This window comes from Manis pentadactyla, chromosome 10, assembly GCF_030020395.1.
Source record: "Manis pentadactyla isolate mManPen7 chromosome 10, mManPen7.hap1, whole genome shotgun sequence".
Classification (NCBI taxonomy): Eukaryota; Metazoa; Chordata; class Mammalia; order Pholidota; family Manidae; genus Manis; species Manis pentadactyla.
In genome coordinates this window covers 121,022,260-121,045,425 of record NC_080028.1, presented here as the reverse complement: position 1 = coordinate 121,045,425, position 23,166 = coordinate 121,022,260, and the positions used below count along the sequence as shown (strand labels likewise).

General features: G+C 36.6%; 1 protein-coding gene across 5 annotated transcripts in view; it reads left to right on the top strand.

Moving 5' to 3' along the window:
* Positions 1-23,166, top strand: part of ATF7IP2 (activating transcription factor 7 interacting protein 2) — a 66,830-nt gene that overhangs the window by 33,340 nt on the left and 10,324 nt on the right. For all 5 annotated transcript variants that reach the window (XM_036928187.2, XM_036928186.2, XM_036928184.2 and 2 more), the window contains one exon: positions 22,855-22,922. In XM_036928187.2, coding sequence (XP_036784082.2) covers positions 22,855-22,922 — 68 coding nt within the window. The remainder of the gene's footprint in view (positions 1-22,854; positions 22,923-23,166) is intronic.

The following is a 23,166-nucleotide window of genomic DNA, read 5'->3' as shown; positions in this document are numbered from 1 at the left end:
TCCCTTGACTTTTAGTCTGTACATGTCTTTGGGTTTGAGGTGAGTTTCTTGTAAGCAGCATATAGATGGGTCTTGCTTTTTTATCCATTCTGTTACTCTGTGTCTTTTGATTGGTGCATTCAACCCATTAACATTTAGGGTGACTATTGAAAGATATGTACTTATTGCCATTGCAGGCTTTAAATTCGTGGTTACCAAAGGTTCAAGGTTAGCCTCTTTAGTATCTTACTGCCTAACTTAGCTCGCTTAGTGAGCTGTTATATACACTGTCTGGAGATTCTTTTCTTCTCTCCCTTCTTGTTCCTCCTCCTCGATTCTTCATATGTTGGGTGTTTTGTTCTGTGCTCTTTCTAGGAGTGCTCCCATCTAGAGCAGTCCCTGTAAGATGTTCTGTAGAGGTGGTTTGTGGAAAGCAAATTCCCTCAGCTTTTGTCTGTCTGGGAATTGTTTAATCCCACCGTCATATTTGAATGATAGTCGTGCTGGATACAGTTTCCTTGGTTCAAGGCCCTTCTGTTTCATTGTATTAAGTATATCATGCCATTCTCTTCTGGCCTGTAGGGTTTCTGTTGAGAAATCTGACGTTAGCCTGATGGGTTTCCCTTTATAGGTGACCTTTTTCTCTCTAGCTGCCTTTAACACTCTTTCCTTGTCCTTGATCTTTGCCATTTTAATTATTATGTGTCTTGGTGTTGCCCTTCTTGGATCCTTTCTGTTGGGGGTTCTGTGTATTTCCGTGGTCTGTTCGATTACTTCCTCCCCCAGTGTGGGGAAGTTTTCAACAATTATTTCTTCTAAGATACTTTCCATCTCTTTTCCTCTCTCTTCTTCTTCTGGGACCCCTATAATATGGATATTGTTCCTTTTGGATTGGTCACACAGTTCTCTTAACATTGTTTCATTCCTGGAGATCCTTTTGTCTCTCTCTATGTCAGCTTCTATGTGTTCCTGTTCTCTGATTTCAATTCCATCAATGGCCTCTTGCATTCTATCCATTCTGCTTATAAACCGTTCCAGAGTTTGTTTCATTTCTGCGATCTCCTTTCTGGCATCTGTGATCTCCTTCCGGACTTCATCCCATTTCTCTTGCGTATTTCTCTGCATCTCTGTCAGCATGTTTATGATTCTTATTTTGAATTCTTTTTCAGGGAGACTGGTTAGGTCTGTCTCCTTCTCTGGTGTTGTCTCTGTGATCTTTGTCTGCCTGTAGCTTTGCCTTTTCATGGTGATAGGAATAGTCTGCAGAACTGGGACGAGTGACGGCTGGAAGGACTTCCTTTCTTGTTGGTTTGTGGCCCTCCTCTCCTGGGAGAACAGCGGCCTCTAGTGGCTTGTGCTGGGCAGCTGCGCGCAGACAGGGTTTCTGCTTCCTGCCCGGCTGCTATGGAGTTAATCTCCGCTGTTGCTGTGGGCGTGGCCTGGCTCGGGCAGCTACTCCAAGATGGTGGAGTCGCGTTGGAGCAGGAGCTGCTGGGAGGCTATTAATCTCCGCAAGGGGCCTTCCTGCTCCCTGCAGCCCAGGGGTTAGGGTGCCCAGAGATCCCGGATTCCCTACTTCTGGATTAGGTGACCCGCCCTGCCCCTTTAAGACTTCCAAAAAGCACTCGCCAAAACAAAACAACGCCCACCAAAAAAAAAAAGAAAAAAAATTTTTTTTAATTAAAAAAAAAAAAGTTTTTAATGTAAAAAAAAAAAAAGGTGGTCGTTCGTTTTTCTTTATTCTGCGGTGCCAGCCTCAGGCCTCTGCTCACCAGTCTTTCTGCCCTGTTTCCCTAGTATTGGGGTCCCTATCCCTTTAAGACTTCCAAAAAGCGCTCGCCAAAACAAAACAGCAAGAAAGCAAAAAAAAAAAATGGTCGCGCGCTTTTCTTATGTCCTCTGTCGCCCAGCCTCCAGTGCCTGCTCACTGTTCTTGCTGCCCTGTTTTCCCAGTATCGAGGGCCCTGCACTCTGGCCCGGATGGCTGGGGCTGGGTGTTCGGCAGTCCTGGGCTCCGTCTCCCTCCCGCTCTGCCTGCTCTTCTCCCGCCGGGAGCTGGGGGGAGGGGCGCTCGGCTCCCGCGGGGCCGGGGCTTGTATCTTACCCCCTTCGCGAGGCGCTGGGTTCTCTCAGGTGCGGATGTGGTCTGGATATTGTCCTGTGTCCTCTGGTCTTTATTCTAGGAAGGGTTGTCTTTGTTATATTTTCATAGATATATGTTATTTTGGGAGGAGATTTCCGCTGCTCTACTCATGCCGCCATCTTCTGCCCCTTACACCTCAGCTTTTAAAGAGGAAAATATATAACCAAAAATAAGTGAATTAAATCATGGCCATTGTTTGAAGAATAATACTCTTTCCCCAAATAATTATGCATACTCAAGGATGCTAAAACATAAAGGGGGCAAGCATTACAGATCTACACCATTCACAGTAGTAGATTCTTGGTATTTGGGAATTTATGTGCAGTTTTGACTCTTTTGGGAAAAACCCTAATACGGAGGCCTGTGTTTAGCTTTGAGCCTGGAAGCTGCTATGAAGGAGGCATTTATTTAGTTGGTGAAGGCAAAGGTCACGTTGGAGTGAGTCTTCTCATTACCACTTGTTAATGCATGTCCTCAAACTCATAGTGACAAAAAAAGAAAATACTAGCAAAAGTAAAAAGTGAAATAGCATTTTATAGACAAATATGTCAGATTTATTGGTAGCTTAAATCTATGATACAAACAATCCTCCTTAAGCTCTATAATAAAAGAAGAACCTGTAATTTATGAAACTTTTGGCAGTACTGTCAGCCCATGGTAAGAGTTGGGAATAGGTGGAACAAATGTGTATGTAATGTGACTGGGATGGGTGGGCTCAGTGGTGAGTTTTATGAAAACACCACCAGCTCTGAACAACTTTTCCAAAAAAAGAAAAAGAAGGGATATTCTTTGGTTCATTATATTGAGACAGGGACCATGGGATTAGGCAGAGTAGGGTGAGGGCCTCCGGAGAAAAAGCAGAGCAAGATAATTACAGCCAGAACAATGTAACAATATGCAAAGAAGTCCCTATCAAAATTCTGTGTCAAACATAATGCAAAGTCAGAGTCACACTAATTCTCTAGGGTAAAGATTTGTATACATGACTAGGAATATAGACATTCTTCAGTGAAGTCGCTTAAAGCTCAAAGGCCAGGAGCAACTTGGCCTGGAATGTTTGAGTGTTGTGCAGATAAAGAAAAATATCTCAGCATAAACCATCACTTATTTTATCAATTACATCATGACAATGTAAAATTTACCTTATCCTGCTAAAAGGCCAAGTTTATTTTAATTTTAACTATGTGCTATTTTCCCTTCCTTAATCATAATCAAGTAATCTGCAACCTAGGCAAAAGACTACTTTGGTAAGCAATCTCAACTATAAACAACCCAAGCAAACAGACAACAACCCAGCCCACCTTGGGGGCAGGGCAGGCGGTCTTACAAGTCTGCACCCCTAACCCTTTACCCTCATTCCTGAAAATCCTCAACCGCGCATAAAACCCCTAGACAGTGAGCCAACCACGGACTCTCTTGTCCCCTCCTGGCATGAGCTGGGAGCTCTGTCCTCTCACTTCATCTCTAAATAAAAGCCTGTACCTTGCTCTCCTACCTTGAGTGTTTGTGAAGCTCATTCTTCAGCTTCATGAACAAGAACCCCGGCATCAATATGAGACTAGATCTAAAATATACTATTTCTCTGATACTGAAATCAATTTAAAAATTTTACAGAGATGGAAATTTAAAGTCTACTTTTACTCATAAAATAAATGTAGATATCTTAAAGAAGATACTGATAAACCAGGTTCAACAATCTATATAAGTTGAGTTTGTCCCAGGAATGCTCTAAGGTTGGTTCAACAATAAAAAAAAACAATTAATGTAATCTGCCAGATGAATCATTATCAGCTCACAATAGCTGTAGGATTTGATAAAATACCTATTTATAATTTTTTAAAAATGCTTGGCAAACTTGGAAAAGGAGGTAACTTACTTAATCTGATAACGAATATCTACCAAAACCCTCTAAAAAATCTGAGGGTGAAATACTGGAAGTATTCCCTTTGAGATACAAAATGGAAGGATGGCTGATGTTCACCACTTTAACATCATACTGGATATCTTGGCTAATGCAAAAATGTAAAAAAATGAAAGAAAAAGAAGTAAAAATATAAAGGATTCAAAAAGAAGGAACTCTAAGTATTATTACTCTCCTTGGATGATTGAGGTATGTAGGAAATACAAAGGAATTTACAGGTAAATTATTAGGATTAATAAGAGTTTTATAAAGTATTTAAGAAATCATGTTTCGATATATTAACAATTAGGAAATGAAATTTTTAAGAAGATACAATACCATTACAGTAGCACCAGACATATTAAGTACCTAGGAAAACATTTAACAAGGCATGAAATAACTGAAGAAATTTACAAACCTTTGAGAGATACTAAAGAACTCAGTGGAGAAATGTATTATGTTTATGATTCAGACACTGCAATATTATAAAGTGTTTTAACTTTTGTTCAAATTAATTTGAGTACAGTTTCAGTTTCCCAATGTGTAATTTCATGAAATTTGACAAGCTGATTTGATTCTAATGGAAATATAAATGCAGTGAGTTAAGCAGTCAAGATATCCTTCAAGTAAAGAAACAAAAAGGAAGGAATTTGACACTAGATATCAGACACCACAAAACTGCAGTAATTAGGATCATGTGATATTGGCAAGTACTAGACAAATGGAGCAGTGTAACAGAGTCCAGAAACCTATGCTTATATGTATATGTGATACATCATGGAGATTGTGTGGTATATCATTTGGGAAGTGATTGACATTTAGTAATGGTACTGTTAATTTACTATACATTTTCGGGGAAATATGAAAGAAATTGGAAATCTTTGTCAGGTATACATAAAAATCAATCTCATGTGGTTGAAGGCACTAAATATCTAAAGGAAAATTATAAAGCTTTTAAAATATAATATAGAATGTCTTCATGAACTTTGGATAAGGAAAGATTTCTTGACACAATTACCCCCTCCATTAAAAAAAAATTGATCTATTTTACCACCTTAAAATTAGAAACTTTTCTCAAAAGGCACTGTGATTATAGTGAGAAGACAGGCCATGGAGTGGGAGAAGATACATGCAGCACATATAACCTGTAGAGGACTAGTACCCAGAATATATATAAAGAGCTTTAAAAAAATCAATGAGTAAAAGCCAGATAATACAAAAGAAAAATGGGCAAAAGACTTGTACATTTACTTCACAAAAGAGGAATTCCAAATGGTCAATAAACATATGAAAAGGTGCTTTATTTGCATTAGTATCAGGGAAATGCAAATTAACACCACAGTGAGATATCATTTCATATCAGGTAAAGAGATGTAAAACATTTTGAAATCTGACAATACCAGGGATTTGTGAGCTTTTGAAAAAAAAAGGGAATTGATTTTATTTAATATTTTGTTGTTAGGTGAGTAAATTGATGTCGTACTTTAGAAAAAATTTGGCATTGTCTAGTAATATTTAAGATTTGAATATCCTTAAGCCTAGCAGTGCCATTCCTTGATAGATACCCTATATGTGTGCAATAGGATATATAGAGAGAAATGCATAGAGCAGCATTTTCCATAATAGCCAAAAACTGGAAGGAGAAAAAGTGCACCTAAAGTTGAAAAGAAAAATGAATTGCCATAAATCCATTAATTTCATTAATGTACATAGAATTCTGTACATTAATGAAAATGGAAGGAACTGCAGTCACAGCAGTGTGAGTTACTCCCACAAGAACATTATTGAAAAGCACACACAAAAGAATAGTATGAAGTTCAAGAATAGCCAGAAAAAAATGTGTTATTTAGGAAATCAAAGCTAGATGGTAAATCTAAAGAGTAAAACAAGGAGATTAGCACCACAAATGCTATTTATGGAGGAGATTTATGATAGGATAGAAGCATGTGAGTTTCTGAACTGCTGATAATTTAAAATGTATTACCTGAATGGTAGCTACATGGGTGCTAGCTTTGTAATTATTAGACTGAACATGTATTTTTAATCTAATTTGAAAATGGTCATTAGAAAAATTTAGATATTTTATGTTTAATGTAGTTTGATATATATGAATTCATAACTACAATCTTAACTGCAGTTGACCCTTAAAACACCATGGATTTGGATTCATGGGTCCTCTTATACACAGATCTTTCACAATAAATACTTTGGAAATTATTTTGGAATTTAATACATATAAACATAAAATATGTGTTAATTGGCTCTTTATGTTAATGGTAAGGCTTCTCATCAACATATGCTATTAGTAGTTTTGGAGAAGTCAAAAGTTAATATATGGCTTTCAGTCAGCAGTATACTATTAGTAGTTAAGTTTTAGAGGAGTCAAAAGTTATATGTGGATTTTTGACTGCCAGGGCAGAGGTGGGGGCGGGGGTGGGTCAGTGACCTAATGTCCACATTGTTAAGAGGTCCACTGTAGTTGTGTTCTATTTTTATCATTTTTTCCCTGTGTCTATTTTAGCCTTCTCTTAGATTAAAATTTTTTCTATTCCTCTTTACCTTGTTATTTATACCTCTTTCATTGTTCCTTTATAAGCTGTCCTAAGGATCATGATGTTGATGAGACCTTAGAACACTTTAACTCCATTTATTGCTCCCTGCCCCATCTTTTGTATTTTCAAGCATGTAAATCTCACAGAATAATATCACTACTTAGAACAGTCATTATTCATTTGGAGTTACCCATGTATTTACCCTTTCTTTGCTCTTCATTTCTTTCTGTTCATCCATCTTCCCATGTGGGATAATTTTTCTTCTGCCAGAAGAACTCCATTTGTTACTTACTCTGTTCTGCCCAGGATAAATTCTGTCAGTTTTTGTTTGTCTGGAAATAACTTGATATTGTGCTTATTTTAAAGGATATTTTAGCATGGGTACTGTTGGCAGTTATTTTAGCACTTTCAATATATCATATGTTGTCTTCTGTGTTACATAATTTTGAAAAGTTAGATATCAATCTTTTGTTGCTTCTTTAAAGATAATGGAAGATACTCTACTTATCTTTAGTTTTCATCAGTGTGCTTACTGTGTGACACTAGGTCAAGGAGGGATTTGTTTTTTAATTACCCTGAGTGGGACTCAGAGTCCTTGTAAAGTCTATGGCTTGTTGTTTTCCATTGTCTTTGGAAAGTTCTTGATCATTATTCAGATATTATTTCTGCACCATTCTCTCTCTTCTTCCCTTCTGGTATTCCAAGCACATGCTTCTCTGTACACTGTTTTGTTCTCCATGTTTCAGTCTGGATATTTTCTACTAACCTATTTTCCAGTTATTAATTCTCTCTTCAGCTGGATCCATCTGGCTGTTAAACCCATGTATTGCACTCTTAATTTCAGTTTGTTTAATTTCCAGTTCTCCCCTTTCTATTGGAATCTTTCTTATAGATTCAAGTTCTGTGGTGAAATTCATATTGTCAATCATGTATTGAATATTTTAATCACTGTTATTTTCTGATTTACCTCTTATGACTCTTATATCTGGGTCACTTTGAACTGTTTTTATTTGTTATTTTTCATTTTTGTCCTGTTTCTTGTTATACCTGCACATTTTTTGCTTGAATCTTGGACATTGTATACCAAAAATTGTAGAGATTCTAAGTGATGTTATCTTCCATCAGAGTGGATTCACCCTCTACTCTGGCAGGCAGCAGAGGGAGGAATACAGCTTCTGTTGATGGTTTTAAAATATTCCCACAAATTCTTTGATACTCCTCCCTTTAAAAATAGAATCTAATTCCTGTCTTAAGCTAGACTTAGTGACAACAGATGCATACAGTGTAAGTGACTGTATATACCTAGATCATTAAAGGTATAGTGGTTTCCTTGCTTTCTCTTGGATTGCTTGCTCTGGAGCAAGTTAATTAATGACCATGATAACATGGCCACAGCATAAGTTATTTGAGAACATCAAGAGTTCCAGGTGGTGAGGTATTCTGCCAACAACCATGTGAATAAGTCATTTTGGAAGTATAACCTCCAGCCCCAGTCTTGCCTTCAGATGCCCCAGCTGCTGCCAACAGCCTGACTGTGACCTCATGAGAGAACCTGAGCCAAAACCCAGCTATACTGCTCCCTACTTTTCTACTCACAGAAACTGTGAAATAATAAATGTTATTTTTTAAGCTATTATATTTTGGAATAAACTGTTCAAAGCAACAGATAAATAATACATTTTGATCCCATCAGGAATTGAACAGAACTGAGACTGCTTTGCAGTCTTTGTAAGACTCAAGTCTATTCTGATTTTTCCCCAGGCCTATGGTATAGTCCTCCAAGAATTCCACCAGGAATCCTGGGCTGTTTTGTATGGCTCCCCATCAAAATTGTATTCCACTTTTTATTTCCCCAGTACAGCCCACTGTAGTCCTGAATGGTTTAGTTGACCCATGCCTTGAGAGGAACATGAATGGTAAGCATCTAGCCCACTTTATACCCTTCTCCTCTCTGGGATCCCTAAAGTCCTCACTTCCATTACAGCTTTCTGACCTCCTTACGTACTTTTATTTTTTTCTTTATTTAGTTTAAAAAAAATTTTTTTTGATATAGCTTCTTAAATTGTTCAAGTGTGAAGGGCTCCATCATAGTTTTTTTACATAATAGTTTATGAACTTTTCTGTAGATATAATTTATTTAAAAATTTTAAAAAATATTTAAGAAATAAAGGAACTTTTAAAAAAGAAAGAAAGAATGAAACATATTTCCCCTCTATTATAACTCTAGAGAAAGCCAGAAGGTTTTATAATTGTTTCTTCTGATACCTCAAGTATTGGAGGAATTATTGCCACTACTTACTTTCTGTGTCTATAGGAGTGGTTGGTTGAATTTAGAAGTTCAAGCGTTTTTCTTTTTAGAATGTGAAGAAAATGGGAAAGGCAGTAACAACTGGGCTGAAAGAGCTCACAGAAGAGAAGGCTTATGGACCAGAACACATACTTGATAAAGAAGGAACTTCCTTAAACAGGAAGAAAATGGCTTTGTTAAGTCATTTCCAAATATGAAAAGTAAACATTAAGGTTTAAGCAAGCACCCAAGATAAAAAAGCACCCAACACTTCACCAATGTTGAGTGAATGAAACATTACTACTGTCTAAAAAATGCCTTTATTGAATTTCATGTGAAGAAATGTGTATAGAGACACAAAAGAGAAAAAAGCAGTTACCAGCCACAGTTGTTTTAAGAAATTTCCTGTGGTTTTGCATATACTCCTTCCTACTCATTCTTTATTAATATTCATTTAATCTCAATAACAAACCTATCCCTGTTTTACAGATGCAGAAGCCGAGGCAGGGTGTCTTGCCCCAAAACATCAGCTGGTCAGTAGCACAGCCAGAATTTAGACCCAGACAATTGACTCCAAACCCCATAATCTTAATCTATTATAACATTACTAGAGAATTGTAATTACTAATTTTAAACACAGAAATTTTTCTCCAAGGTAAAATGCAAGTAGAACACATGCTGGTGCATCCAGACAACCATTAAACTCATCAGGTTCCTCAGTGTTCCTCCTAGATACAGTTCATTTAAAAAAGCCATTATTGGTAGCAGTCAGTGGAACCGTTTCATGAAAGTTACATATCCTTAAATACTCTTGGTATTTCAATCCTTAGTTTGTAGATTTATAGAGGGATTTCTCAGGATAAACATGAACAGCTTTACATATGCACTGTCACACACACACAATTTTTTAAAGTAAAGTTAATTGACATATAACATACTAAAAACCGAAAAACAGTAAGTGTATAGCTTGATGAATTTTGACAAAGTAAGCACTTACATAAATATCACCCAGATCAAAAAATGACAACAGAGGCAGCTACTGTGCCTCATACCTGACTAGTCCCTGGTCCCTTGCATACCACACCTACCTACATAAACATCAGTCTAACTTCTAACTTCTTTTTTGCTTTTCACCTTTATATAAATGGAATCATACTCAGTGAACTCTGGTGTCTCACCTCTTTTGGCCCAACATTATGTGTTACAAGATTCATCCATGCTATTGCTTAATTTGCTTTTACTGCTGTATAATGTTTGTCATATGACTATAACATGATTTACCCATTCACAACTATTGATGGCATCTGGGTTTTTTGCAGATTGGGGAAATTATGAATTTCTTTTACCTTGTCTTTTGGTGAGTGTACATAAATACATTCCTGTTGGACATTTGCCTATAAACAGAATCGGTAGGTCACAGGGTATATGTGTGTTTGATTTTAATAGATACTACCAACACTTTACCTAAGAAATTGTACCAAGTTAAACTCCCCTTAAAAGTACATGAGGTTTTGTTACTCTATACCCTCGACTAACCCCTGGTATTAACTGCTTTTTTCATTTTAGCCAAACTATTGGTTTTATAGGAATACATATATTGGTTTTAATTGTTTGTTAGCCATTTGGATATCTTCTTTGATGACATTTTCTCTCAGACTTTTGTGTATTTTCCTTTTGAATTGCCTTATTTTTTCTGAAATTTTTGTCAAGATTTTTTTTCCCAACTCCAAAGCCTTCCACTTCCACAACAGTGTCTTTATATAAATTGACTCTTCTTCATTTCAATGTAGTCTTTTTTTTCATAAATTCCTCTTTTATGATGAGTGTTCCATCTGGTTTAACTATTTTCTCTATACTCCATATCCTTAAAACTGTTAATCATAGTTTTTTAAATGTCTTTGTTTTATAACTCCAATACCTAGATCATCTATACATATGTTTCTATTGTTTTTCTGTCAGTTTCTAGTCATTTGGTGCTGTCTGTTGGCATGCTTGATAATTTCTGAAAAATTTGTGAGGCTCTAAATGATAGCATCTTCCTGTAGACAAGGTTTCTTCTCTCCTTTGGCAGATAGAGAAGGACCTGATAATTTACACAGGGATAGCATAAATGGAAGGTTCTTGTTATTTCAGTAAGGTGCCTTCTGTGTTCTGTTCACGCTGTAAGGTGCAGCCCTCCAGGGATTCCAGCTGAAAGCTTCACACGCTCACCACAGCCCCTCCACCTTGGTGGGCCCCAAATCTTAATCCTTATCTTCTCAGCCCAATGAGATGGCCAAAAACTCCATTACTTAAACTGCTAAATAACATTATATTTGCTGTAATGAACCAGCAAATAGAAATATTAAAATATTAGAAATATAGAAATATTAAATGAGGAATTTTGAGATTAATAAAAGATTTTGACTGTTTTGAAAAGAATTTGTAGTTTTCTTGTAGTTAAGCAACAAAATAAATGCAGCTGTCAGTCTTTCATCCATATGATGACTATTACTAGGAGGGAAAAATATATATGAAGTAAACTTTATAAGTTTTATTAGCAGCCAAAAAGGTATAGAATAAAAATATTCTGGATAAAATGTAGATCTGAACATTTGTTTTTGTTTATTCATCTTAGAAATAATGACTGTTGTCAGAAACTCTTATTGATAAATTTGATATGGGAAAAATTAATTGAATTAAATCTGTGTTTTAAAATGTACATGAAAAACAGTTGATTTCATAAAAAGAAAATGACTGGATAGAAAATGCTTCTCATTATGGAGGTTCCTCAAAAAACTAAAAATAGAAATACCATTTGACCCAGTAATTCCACTCCTAGGAATTTACCCAAAGAAAACAAGATAACCTGATTCAAAAAGATATATGCCCCCTATTTTATTGCTGCACTATTTACAATAGTCAAGATATGGAAGCAACCTAAGTGTCAATCAGTAGATGAATGGATAAAGAAGATGTGGTACATACACACAATGGAATATTGTTCAGCCATAAAAAGAAAAATCCTACCATTTGCAACAACATGGATGGGGCTAGAGGGTATTATTCTCAGTGAAATAAGCCAGGTGGAGAAAGACAAGTACCAAACGACTTTACTCACTTGTGGAGTATAAAAGCAAAGCAAAACTGTAGGAACAAAATAGCATCAGACTCACAGATTCCAAGAAGGGACTAGTGGTTACCAAAGGGGAGGCTTTGGGTGGGTGGGAAGGGAGAAGGGGATTAAGGGACACTAATTCGCAGTGACAATATAGGTAGGTCATGGGGAAAGCAATACACAGAGAAGACAAGTAATGACTCTCTAGCATCTTACTACACTGATGAACAGTGGCTGCAATGGGGGGGGGCCAGTGAGGACTTGATAATGTGGGTGAATGTTGAAACCACAGTGTTCATGTGAAACCTTCCTCAGATTGTATATCAATGATACTTTAAAAAAATGTCTGCTTCTGCCACAAAGTATTATCTGCTTCAGGAATTGTTCTTTTACTGTGAAACAAACCAGACCAAAAAAGAAATATGTTTGGACATTGTTCAGTAGGGAGCACAAGAGTGTGATCCTTGGAGAAGGGAAGCAAATGAAACGCACCCTACCATTGTCCCAGCTTAATGCCTGGAGGCATTTCCCAGGTTGAAGAGCAGAGGCAGGAGGAGCCCAAACAACCTAGTGGCTTTGCATTTAGGTCAGAGGATGGAGTCTGAGCTGGTTAAATTTGTTTGGCAGAACAATAAAAAGAAGAAATTGCATGAAGAAAGAGCCCTGAAGATCTACGAAGTGAGCCTCTTAAATCATTGGCTGAATATAGATCTATACATGCAAAGGATGAAACTATAAGAGGCTGGGGAAAGAACCACTGAAAAGAATAAAACCAAACATTTCTTGGAGATTGCATAGGGCTGCAAGCATTTTGATTTCCCACTGGCTATAATGAAAAAACTTTTAATAATCATGGAACAACAGGTAAGGTCACTCTTTAGATGGGTATATCCATAGCAGGGCTAAATTAGTCCTAACGACTGCAAAGGACCTACCTCAAAAAGGTAAAAGGACTCAGAGGAATCAGACTAATCCTGAGCAACTAAACTGCACACCAGAACAAAGACTGGCACTCTGGAAGGAATGAAACATCATCCAATAATGTCAATTTGACAATGTCTGATATCTATTAAAAAATTACCATGCATGCAGAATAGCAAAAAATAGGACCCAAAAATAAGGAGAAAACTGAAATTATAGAATCAAACCTAGAAATATTATGGCTAATGGACCTAGCAGACAAGAATGTAAGACACCTGTTAATAATCTTCATGTCTAGCAACATAGAGGAAAATCTGAACATGATGAAGAAGGAAGCTGTTAGCAACTCAAATTGACCTCGAGATAGAAAAGTCAGTAACAAAAGTGGAAAGTACATTGGATAGGATCAACAACAGAATTATTGATTTTTTTTAAATCAGTGAATAGCAATAGAAACTGTTAAAAATCATGGGGAGAAAAAAAGACTAGCCTACAACAAAAAACGAACAGAGCATCAGAGACCTATAGAACAGTATTGAGCAGTCTAATATATATTTATCATTGGATATCACTAGGCAGAGGGACAGAAGGGAGGCAGGAAAACACAACAGCTAAAATTTTTCCAAATTTGGTGAAAATTCTAAATTTTTAAAAAAATAAGGTCAGCATTAGAACAGATGGACCTAACAGACATCTACAGAACTCTACACCCAAAAGCAGCAGAATACACATTCTTAAGTGCACATGGAACATTTTCAAGAATAGATCATATACTCGGCCACAAAAAGAGCCTCAGTAAATTCAAAAAGACTGAAATTATACCAGCCAGTTTCTCAGACCACAAAGGTATGAAACTAGAAATAAATTACGCAAAGAAAATGAAAAATCCCACAAATACGTGGAGGCTTCACAACATGCTCCTAAATAACCAATGGATCAATGACCAAATAAAAACAGAGATCAAGCAATATATGGAGACAAATGACAACAGTAATTCAACTCGCAAAATCTGTGGGACGCAGCCAAGGCCGTGCTAAGAGGAAAGTATATTGCAATACAGGCCTACCTCAGGAAAGAAGAACAATCCCATATAAGCACTCTAAACTCACAATTAACGAAACTAGAAAAAGAAGAACAAATGAGGCCCAAGGTCAGTAGAAGGAGGGACATAATAAAGATTAGAGCAGAAATAAATAAAATCGAGATGAATAAAACAATAGAATCAATGAAAGCAAAAGCTGGTTCTTCAAGAAAATAAACAAAATAGATAAACCCCTAGACAGACTTATCAAGAAAAAAAGAGAGTCTACGCACATAAACAGAATCAGGAATGAGAAAGGAAAAATCACTACAGACACCACAGAAATACAAAGAATTATTAGAGAATAGTATGAAAAATTATATGCTAACTGGATAACCTAGAAAAAATGGACAACTTTCTAGAAAAATACAACCTTCCAAGGCTGACCAAGGAAGAAACAGAAAATCTGAACAGACCAATTCCTAGCAACAAAATTGAACTAGTAATCAAAAAACTACCTAAGAACAAAATCCCTGGACCAGATGGCTTCACCCCTGAATTTTATCAAACATTTAGTGAAGACCTAATACTCATCCTCCTTTAAGTTTTCCAAAGAGTAGAAGAGGAGGGAATACTTCCAAACTCATTCTATGAGGCCAGCATCACTCTAATACCAAAACCAGGCAAAGACACCACACACACACACGAAAATTACAGACCAATATCCCTGATGAACATAGATGCAAAAATACTCAACAATATATTAGCAAACCGAATTCAAAAATACATCAAAAAGATCATCCATCTTGATCAAGTAGGATTTATTCCAGGGATGCAAGGATGATACAACATTCGAAAATCCATCAACATCATCTACCACATCAACAGAAAGAAGGACAAAAACCACCTGATCATCTCCATAGATGCTGAAAAAGCATCTGACAAAATTCAACATCCATTCATGATAAAAACTCTCAACAGAATGGGTATAGAGGGCAAGTACCCCAACATAATAAAGGCCATATATGACAAACTCACAGCCCACATCATACAGCGAGAAGCTGAAAGCTTTAACTTTAAGATCGGGAACAAGACAAGGATGCCCACTTTCCCCACTTCTATTCAGCATAGTACTGGAGGTCCTAGCCACGGCAATCAGACAACACAAAGAAATAAAAGGCATCCAGATTGGTAAGGAAGAAGTTAAACTGTCACTGTTTGCAGATGACATGATATTGTACATAAAAAACCCTAAAGAATCCACTCCAAAACTATTAGATCTAATATTCGAATTCAGCAAAGTTGCAGGATACAAAATTAATACACAGAAATCTCTGGCATTCCTATATACTAACAATGAACTAGCAGAAAGGGAAATCAGGAAAACAGTTCCATTCACAATTGCATCAAAAAGAATAAAATACCTAGGAATAAACCTAATCAAGGAAGTGAAAGACCTATACCCTGAAAAACTACAAGACATTCTTAAGAGAAATTAAAGAAGATACCAATAAATGGAAACACATCCCATGCTCATGGATAGGAAGAATTAATATTGTCAAAATGGCCATCCTGCCTAAAGCAATCTATAGATTCAGTGCAATTCCTATCAAAATACCAACAGCATTCTTCAACAAACTAGAGAAAATCGTTCTAAAATTCATATGGAACCACAAAAGACCTCGAATAGCCAAAGCAATTCTGAGAAGGAAGAATAAAGCTGGGGGCATTATGCTCCCCAACTTCAAACTCTACTACAAAGCCACAGTAATCAAGACAATTTGGTACTGGCACAACAACAGACCCATAGACCAATGGAACAGACTAGAGAGCCCTGATATAAACCAAACCATATATGGTCAATTAATATACGATAAAGGAGCCATGGATATACAATGGGGAAATGACAGCCTCTTCAACAGCTGGTGTTGGCAAAACTGGACAGCTACATGCAAGAGAATGAAACTGGATTATTGTTTAACCCCATACACAAAAGTAAATGCAAAATGGATCAAAGACTTGGATGTAAGTCATGAAACCATAAAACTCTTAGAAGACAACATAGGCAAACATCTCCTGAATATAAGCATGAGCAACTTCTTCCTGAACGCATCTCCTTGAGCAAGGGAAACAAAAGCAGAAATGAATTCATGGGACTATGTCAAACTAAAAAGTTTCTGTACAGAAAAGGACACCATCAACAGAATAAAAAGGCATCCTACAGTATGGGAGAATATATTTGTAAATGACATATCTGACAAGGGGTTAACATCCAAAACATATAAAGAACTTACACACCTCAACACCCAAAAAGTAAATAGCCTGATTAAAAAATGGGCAGAGGATATGAAGAGAAAGTTCTCCAAAGAAGAAATTCAGATGGCCAACAGACACATGAAAAGATGCTTCTCATCACTAATCATCCGGGAAATGAAAATTAAAACCACAATGAGATACCATCTCACACCAGTAAGGATGACCAGCATCAAAAAAACTAAGAACAACAAATGCTGGCGAGGATGCAGAGAAAGGGGAACCCTCCTACACTGCTGGTGGAAATGTAAGCTAGTTCAACCATTGTGGAAAGCAATATGGAGGTTCCTCAAAAAACTAAAAATAGAAATATCATTTGACCCAGGAATCTCACTCATTGGAATTTACCCAAAGAATACAACTTCTCAGATTCAAAAAGACATATGCACCCCTATGTTTATCACAGCACTATTTACATTAGCCAAGATATAGAAGCAACCTAAGTGTCCATCAGTAGATGAATGGATAAAGAAGATGTGGTACATATACACAATGGAATATTATTCAGCCATAAGAAAGAAACAAAGCCTACCATTTGGAAAAACATCGATGGAGCTGGAGGACATTATGCTCAGTGAAATAAGCCAGGTGGAGAAAGACAAATGCCAAATCATTTCCCTCATTTATGGAGTATAACAATGAAGCAAAACTGAAGGAACAAAATAGCAGCAGACTCAGAGACTCCAAGAAGGGACTAGTGGTTACCAAAGGGGAGGGGTGTGGGAGGGTGGGTAGGGAGGGAGGGAGAAGGGGATTGAGGGGTATTATGTTTGTTATACATGGTGTGGGGGATCACGGGGAGAACAGTGTAGCACAGAGAAGGCACATAGTGGATCTCTGGCAACTTGCTGCACTGATAGACAGTGACTGCATTGGGCTGTGGGTGGGGACTTGATAATATGGGTAAATGTTGTGACCACATGGTTTTTTCATGTGAAACCTTCGTAAGAGTGTATATCAATCATACCTTAATAAAAAATTTTAAATAAATAAATAAATAAGGTTAAGAACCATAAAGGAAAACCACATCATAATCAAATCGATGAAAATCAGTGGTGACAAGAAAATCTTAACAGCAACCAGAGAGAAAGACCCATTACATAGAAAGGAACAAAACATTAAGATCAGGAGACTTTTACTGTAAACTGTGCAAACTAGAAGACATTTCTAAAGTATTGAAATAGACAACTCTAAAACATTGAAAGGAAAACTGTCCCTTCAAATTTCTATACTCAGTGAAAATAAATTTCAGATGTATAAGAGAAATAGACTTTTTTCACACTAAGAAAAGAAATGAAAGAATACATCAGTAGACCTGCACTACAAGAAATGATAAGGGAAGTTCATCAGAAACAAGGAAAGTAATAACAGAAGGAAATTTGGGTCTTTCCAAAGGTAAATCACGGAGGGGACTGGAAATTATAAATTATGTGGATAAATATAAAATATTTTCTGTATTTATATGATATATGTGTATGTATGTATCATACTGTTCCTCTATGCTTTGTGAAGTGTGTGTGTGTGTGTATATATATATATACACACACACACACATATATATATATGTATGTCATATTACTTATAGTATTTCTATGTGCGGGCAATAAACACTTGGAATTTGAAATGTAAGATCAAAGAACACGATATCTATAGGGATAAAATTACCAAACTATCTGTAAAACGTAACTTCAAAACTACAAAGTAGGCTTCAGATTTCCGATCTAGTACATAAGGAGTCTTCATTTCATTCTAACAAATAAAAAGCTGAACAGACTGAAAAAAATCAATGACTCTTAGATCCATTAGATAAGTAAAGTTACAGAGCAAACTGCTGCCCCCAAAATTGGAGTAACAGACAGACAGAAACAGAATCACAACATACGAGAACTGGAGCAGAAACCCTTGAGCAAAAGCCTCCACAGGAACCAGGACTTGGAAGGAAAATCTAAACTGATGTCCGGAGGCTCAGAGTAGACCATCCGAGAGTTAACTCGGGTGGGGGCCAGTTGTAGGGCCGCCCCACAGTTTTGTGAGTTTACCTCTAGGAGAGCTCTGCTAGGTCCTTCCAGTTAAATCGGAGAAAAGGCCCCTCAGACTTCTAGCAGGGGGAAGACAGGAACCTTTTGAAAGTTGCCAGCACACCCTGTTCTTAGCAAGGCCTGCCCTCAGGAGAAATTATTCCTAGAGCTTAACCCACTTCAGGGAAAGGAAATCACCGACTCTCGCGCCCTCTAGCCTACCGCATGGAGGAAGGGAAATGCTCCGCTCTGGCCCGCTGCAGCCACTCTGTCCCACCGAAGGGCTGGGAGGACTGAGAAGCACTGATGAAGCGCGCTCTCCAAGCCGAGCACCAGCTCTCTGAAAGACGGACCTAAGCGTAGGGCTAGAGCGCCCCCCCTCCCCCGACATCTTGCCACTACAGTACTGAAGGCCTGTCCACCCGGGCTCCGTTTACCCAGCTCATCACATCCACCTTTCAGTAAAGAGTTACAAGACACACTGAAAAGGAGAAAACACAGTTTGTAGGGTCTGAATAAGCATCAGAACCTGTCAGGTATGGCAGGAATGTTCAAATTAACAGGCTAGGAATTCTGAAAAACTATGATTAATTTGCTAAGGGCTTTAATGGAAAATTAAACAAAATACAAGAACAGGTGGATAATATGAGATGCAAGTTCTAAGAAAAATAAATGGCTTGAGGTCAAAAACACTAACAGAATTGAAAAATGCCCTTGCTGGGCTTAATACAATAGATGCAGCTGAGGAAAGAATGAATGAGCTTGAGAATATGAAAATAAAAACTTCCACAGTGGAAAAGCATAAAGAAGAAAGACCCCAAAACTCGCCAGAATAAACGTGAACTTGGGACAACTACAAAGGGAGTAACGTGATGGGAATACTGGAAGGATAGGAAAGAAAGAAACAAAAGCAATATTTGAAGCAATGATTAAGAATTTCCCCAAATTGGTGTTAGTTACTAAGCCACAAATCCAGGAAGTTCAGAGAAAACCAAGCAGGATAAATACCAAAAAAACTGCACCTGTAATAAGATTTAAATTTCCGAAAATCAAAGATAACGTCTTTGAAGAAGCCAGAGGGAAAAACACCTTACCTGTAGGAAGCAAAGATAAGAAATATAGTTAACCTCTCCTTAGAGCTCTCCAAGCAAGCAGAGAGTGGAGTGAGATATTTAAGGTGCTAAGAAAGCAAAGCCACCAGCCTGAAATTCTGTACTTTGTGAAATTATTCCTCAAAAGTGAAGGTGAAATAGACTTACTCAGACAAAAAAAAATTGAGGGTATTTGTTTCCAGTAGACCTGTCTTGCAAAAAATGTTTAAAATTCTTTACAGAGGAGGAAAATGGCAAGTCAGAAAAATCAGATCTTCATAAAGATCAGAGAAAGAATGAGTGAAAGTAAAATAGCGTTTTTCTTTATTGATTGAATAAACAGAAGTTTAAAATAATAGCCGCAGTGTATTTGATTATGTATGCTTTTGTGTGTGTGTGTGCACGCATGCACTTGCCTGTATATAAGTGAACTGAATGACCGCAATGACACAAGGAACAGGAAGGAGGAATTAGGAATACTTTGTTACTCTAAGGTACTCGCACTGCTTGTGAAGCAGTGTAGTGTTACTTGAAAGTGGATTAGAATGAGTTGTAAATGCATATTGCAAACTCTAGGGCAAGCACTTAAAAAATATAATTGATAGGCTAAGAAAAGAGAGAAAATGGAATCATGTAAAATGCAGTCCTACTCATAATTGCCAAAGCTTGAAAGCAAACAAGATGTCATTCAGTTGGTGAACAAATAAACTGGTACATTCAGACAATGGAACGTTATTCAGTGATAAAAGAGAAATGAGCTCTCAAGCTATGAAAAGACATGAAATAAACTTAAATGCATATTACTAAGTGAAAGAAGCTAATTTGAGAAACTACTTACTGTATGATTCCAACTATATGATAGTCTAGAAAAAGCCAAACCGTGGAGACAAAAAAAAGATCAAATGTTGCCGGGCTTAGTGGGGAGAGATGAACAGATAGAGCACAGGGAACTTTTAGGATACTGAAACTATTCTGTATGTTACTGTAATGGTAGCTACGTATCATTATATATATATTGTCAAGTACCATGGAATATACAACACTACAAGTAAGCCCTATTATAACCTAGGCTTTGGGTGATGTGTCAGTGTAGATTCATTAGTTATACCAAGTGTACCATTGTGGTACAGGATTGATGGTGGGGGAAGTTGTGTAAGACAGAGGACAGGAGGTATATGGGAACTCTGTACTTTCTATTCAGTTTTGATAGAAACCTAAAACTGCTCTAAGAAGCAAAGTTTATTAATTAATAAAAAACGTACAAAATGCTGCTGATATAATGACATATCCGATAAGGGGTTAACATCCAAAATGTATAAAGAGCTCACACACCTCAACACCCAAAAAATAAATAACCCAATTAAAAAATGGGTGGAGGATCTGAACAGACACTTCTCCAAAGAAGAAATTCAGATGGCCAACAGGTACATGAAAAGATGCTTGCTCCACATTACTAATTATCAGGAAAATGCAAATTAAAACCACAATGAGATATCACCTCACACCAGTTAGAATGGCCAACATCCAAAAGACAAAGAACAACAAATGATGGCAAGGATGCAGAGAAAGGGGAACCCACCTACTGTTGGTGGCAATATAAATTAGTTCAACCACTGTAGAAAGCAATATGGAGGTTCTTCAAAAAACTAAAAATAGAAATACCATTTGACCCATAATCCCTCTCCTATGAATTTACCCAAAGAAAACAAGATACCTGATTCAAAAAGACATATGCACCCTTATGTTTATTGCTGCCAAGATACGGCAGCAACCTAAGTGTCCATCAGTAGGTGAATGGATAAAGAAGATGTGGTACATATGCACAATGGAATATTAGTCAGCCATAAGAAGAAAACAAATCCTACCATTTGCAACAACATGGATGGAGCTAGAGGGTATTATGCTCAGTGAAATAAGCCAGGCAGAGAAAGACAAATACCAAATGATTTAACTCATTCGTGGAGTATAACAGCAAAGCAAAACTGAAGGAACAAAACAGCAGCAGACTCACAGACTCCAAGAAGGGACTAGTGGTTACCAGAAGGGGTTGGGGAAGGTGGGTGGGGAAGGAAGGAGAAGGGGATTAAAGGGCATTATGATTAGCACACTTAATGTAGGGAGGTCACGGGGAAGGCAGTGTAGCACAGAGAAGACAAGTAGTGACTCTGCAGCATCTTACTACACTGATGGACAGTAACTGCAATGGGGTGGGGGGAGCTTGATAATATGTGTGAATGTTATAACCACAATGTTGCTCATGTGAACCCTTCATAAGATTGTATATTAATGATACCTTAATAAAAAAACTTTCTTTCAAAAAAAATGTTGCTGAGATAAATTAAAGAAGACCTAAATATATGGTGAAATACACTATGTTCACAAATCAGAAAATTCATTATTAATGTCACTTTATCCAAATTGTTCTGTACATTTAATGCAATCGCAATCAAAATCCTAGCAGCCTTTTTGTAGAAAGTAGCAAGCTGATCAAAAAGAAAACAAGCTGAAATGCAAAAGACCTAGAAGATGAAAACAATGTTATAAAAAAGAACAAGTTGGATGTCATACACTACCTGAGTTCAAGACTTACTATAAAACTATAGCAATTAAGACAGTGATGTCTTAGAGTAGACATATAAATTAATGGACAGTTTAGAGTATACACATAGTCCATTGATTTTTCAGCAGAGATACCAAGATAATTTAATGGGGAAAAGAGAGTGATTTCAACAAACATTGCTGGAATAACAAGAGGGAAAAAGTACACCTTAACTCTATTCCTCACACTATATTCAAAAATATCTTAAAATGGATTAGAGACCTAAATGTAAAAGGTAAAAATAAAAAATATTTATAAGAAAATGATGTAACATTGTGTATAGAAAATTCATCTAGCATTTTATGTGCTTAATGAAATTTGTTTCAAGATTCTCCTTAGAAATTCTGATTTAAATGTCAAACTCAAAAAAAACGGAGTCAGGGTCAAATAGAAGTAGAAGACAGTCTACTCAGAATGTTCTGTAACCATAATTGGCATCATTTACCATCAGTATCTCAGTTTAGTAAATGTGTGGTAAATATTGCTACTACAGTGATAAAGTGTACAGAACGCAGAACTAATTTTTAATAGCTTTGTTATAGTCCCACATCTGTAAGAGTCAGTGTCTTTATTGGTTTCTTTCAATTACACATTGTTTCATTTTCATGACACCAAGTATATGTGCCAGAGTTTGTATGTTTTGTACATCTATGTATATTGTATACTTATAGATTTTATATTTGGAGTCATTGTAAATGTATCTCTAAAGTCTTAAGGGTCTGTTACTACTGGATCTCCATGAACTTTTGGTCATAGAGTTAATTGGTAGGACATAGGGTTTCTTGGGTATTTGGTTTTATCACCTTCACCCTTCACAAAAATTGTTAATAAAACATGTCAGTTATAAAATGTTAAGACAGAAGAATTCTAATCATTGATTGCATTTTAAGCCTATTCCATGTTTATTTTTGTTTTTAATTTTTATCATTTTAGTAACGATGATCTCTCGATTTCTCTGGAAAGTTCTAATTTGACAACTCCAATTACATCAAGTCCAACAGGTATCTTAAATTGAGTAAAATATGATCTATCAAATTAAAAAGCTCCAAATCAGTATTTGTTTAAAATAGAGAATTGAATATTATGTTTTAATAAAATTTTAATTCTACTCTCAAAAATGTCTTAATTTATATCTGTGATTAATATTACCTGAATAAATAAATGATTCCTTAATATAATTGAGGGTTTTTTTGACTTTGTATTTATTCATTTATGGCCTTTGTTTCTTTACTGTGTTGTTTAATG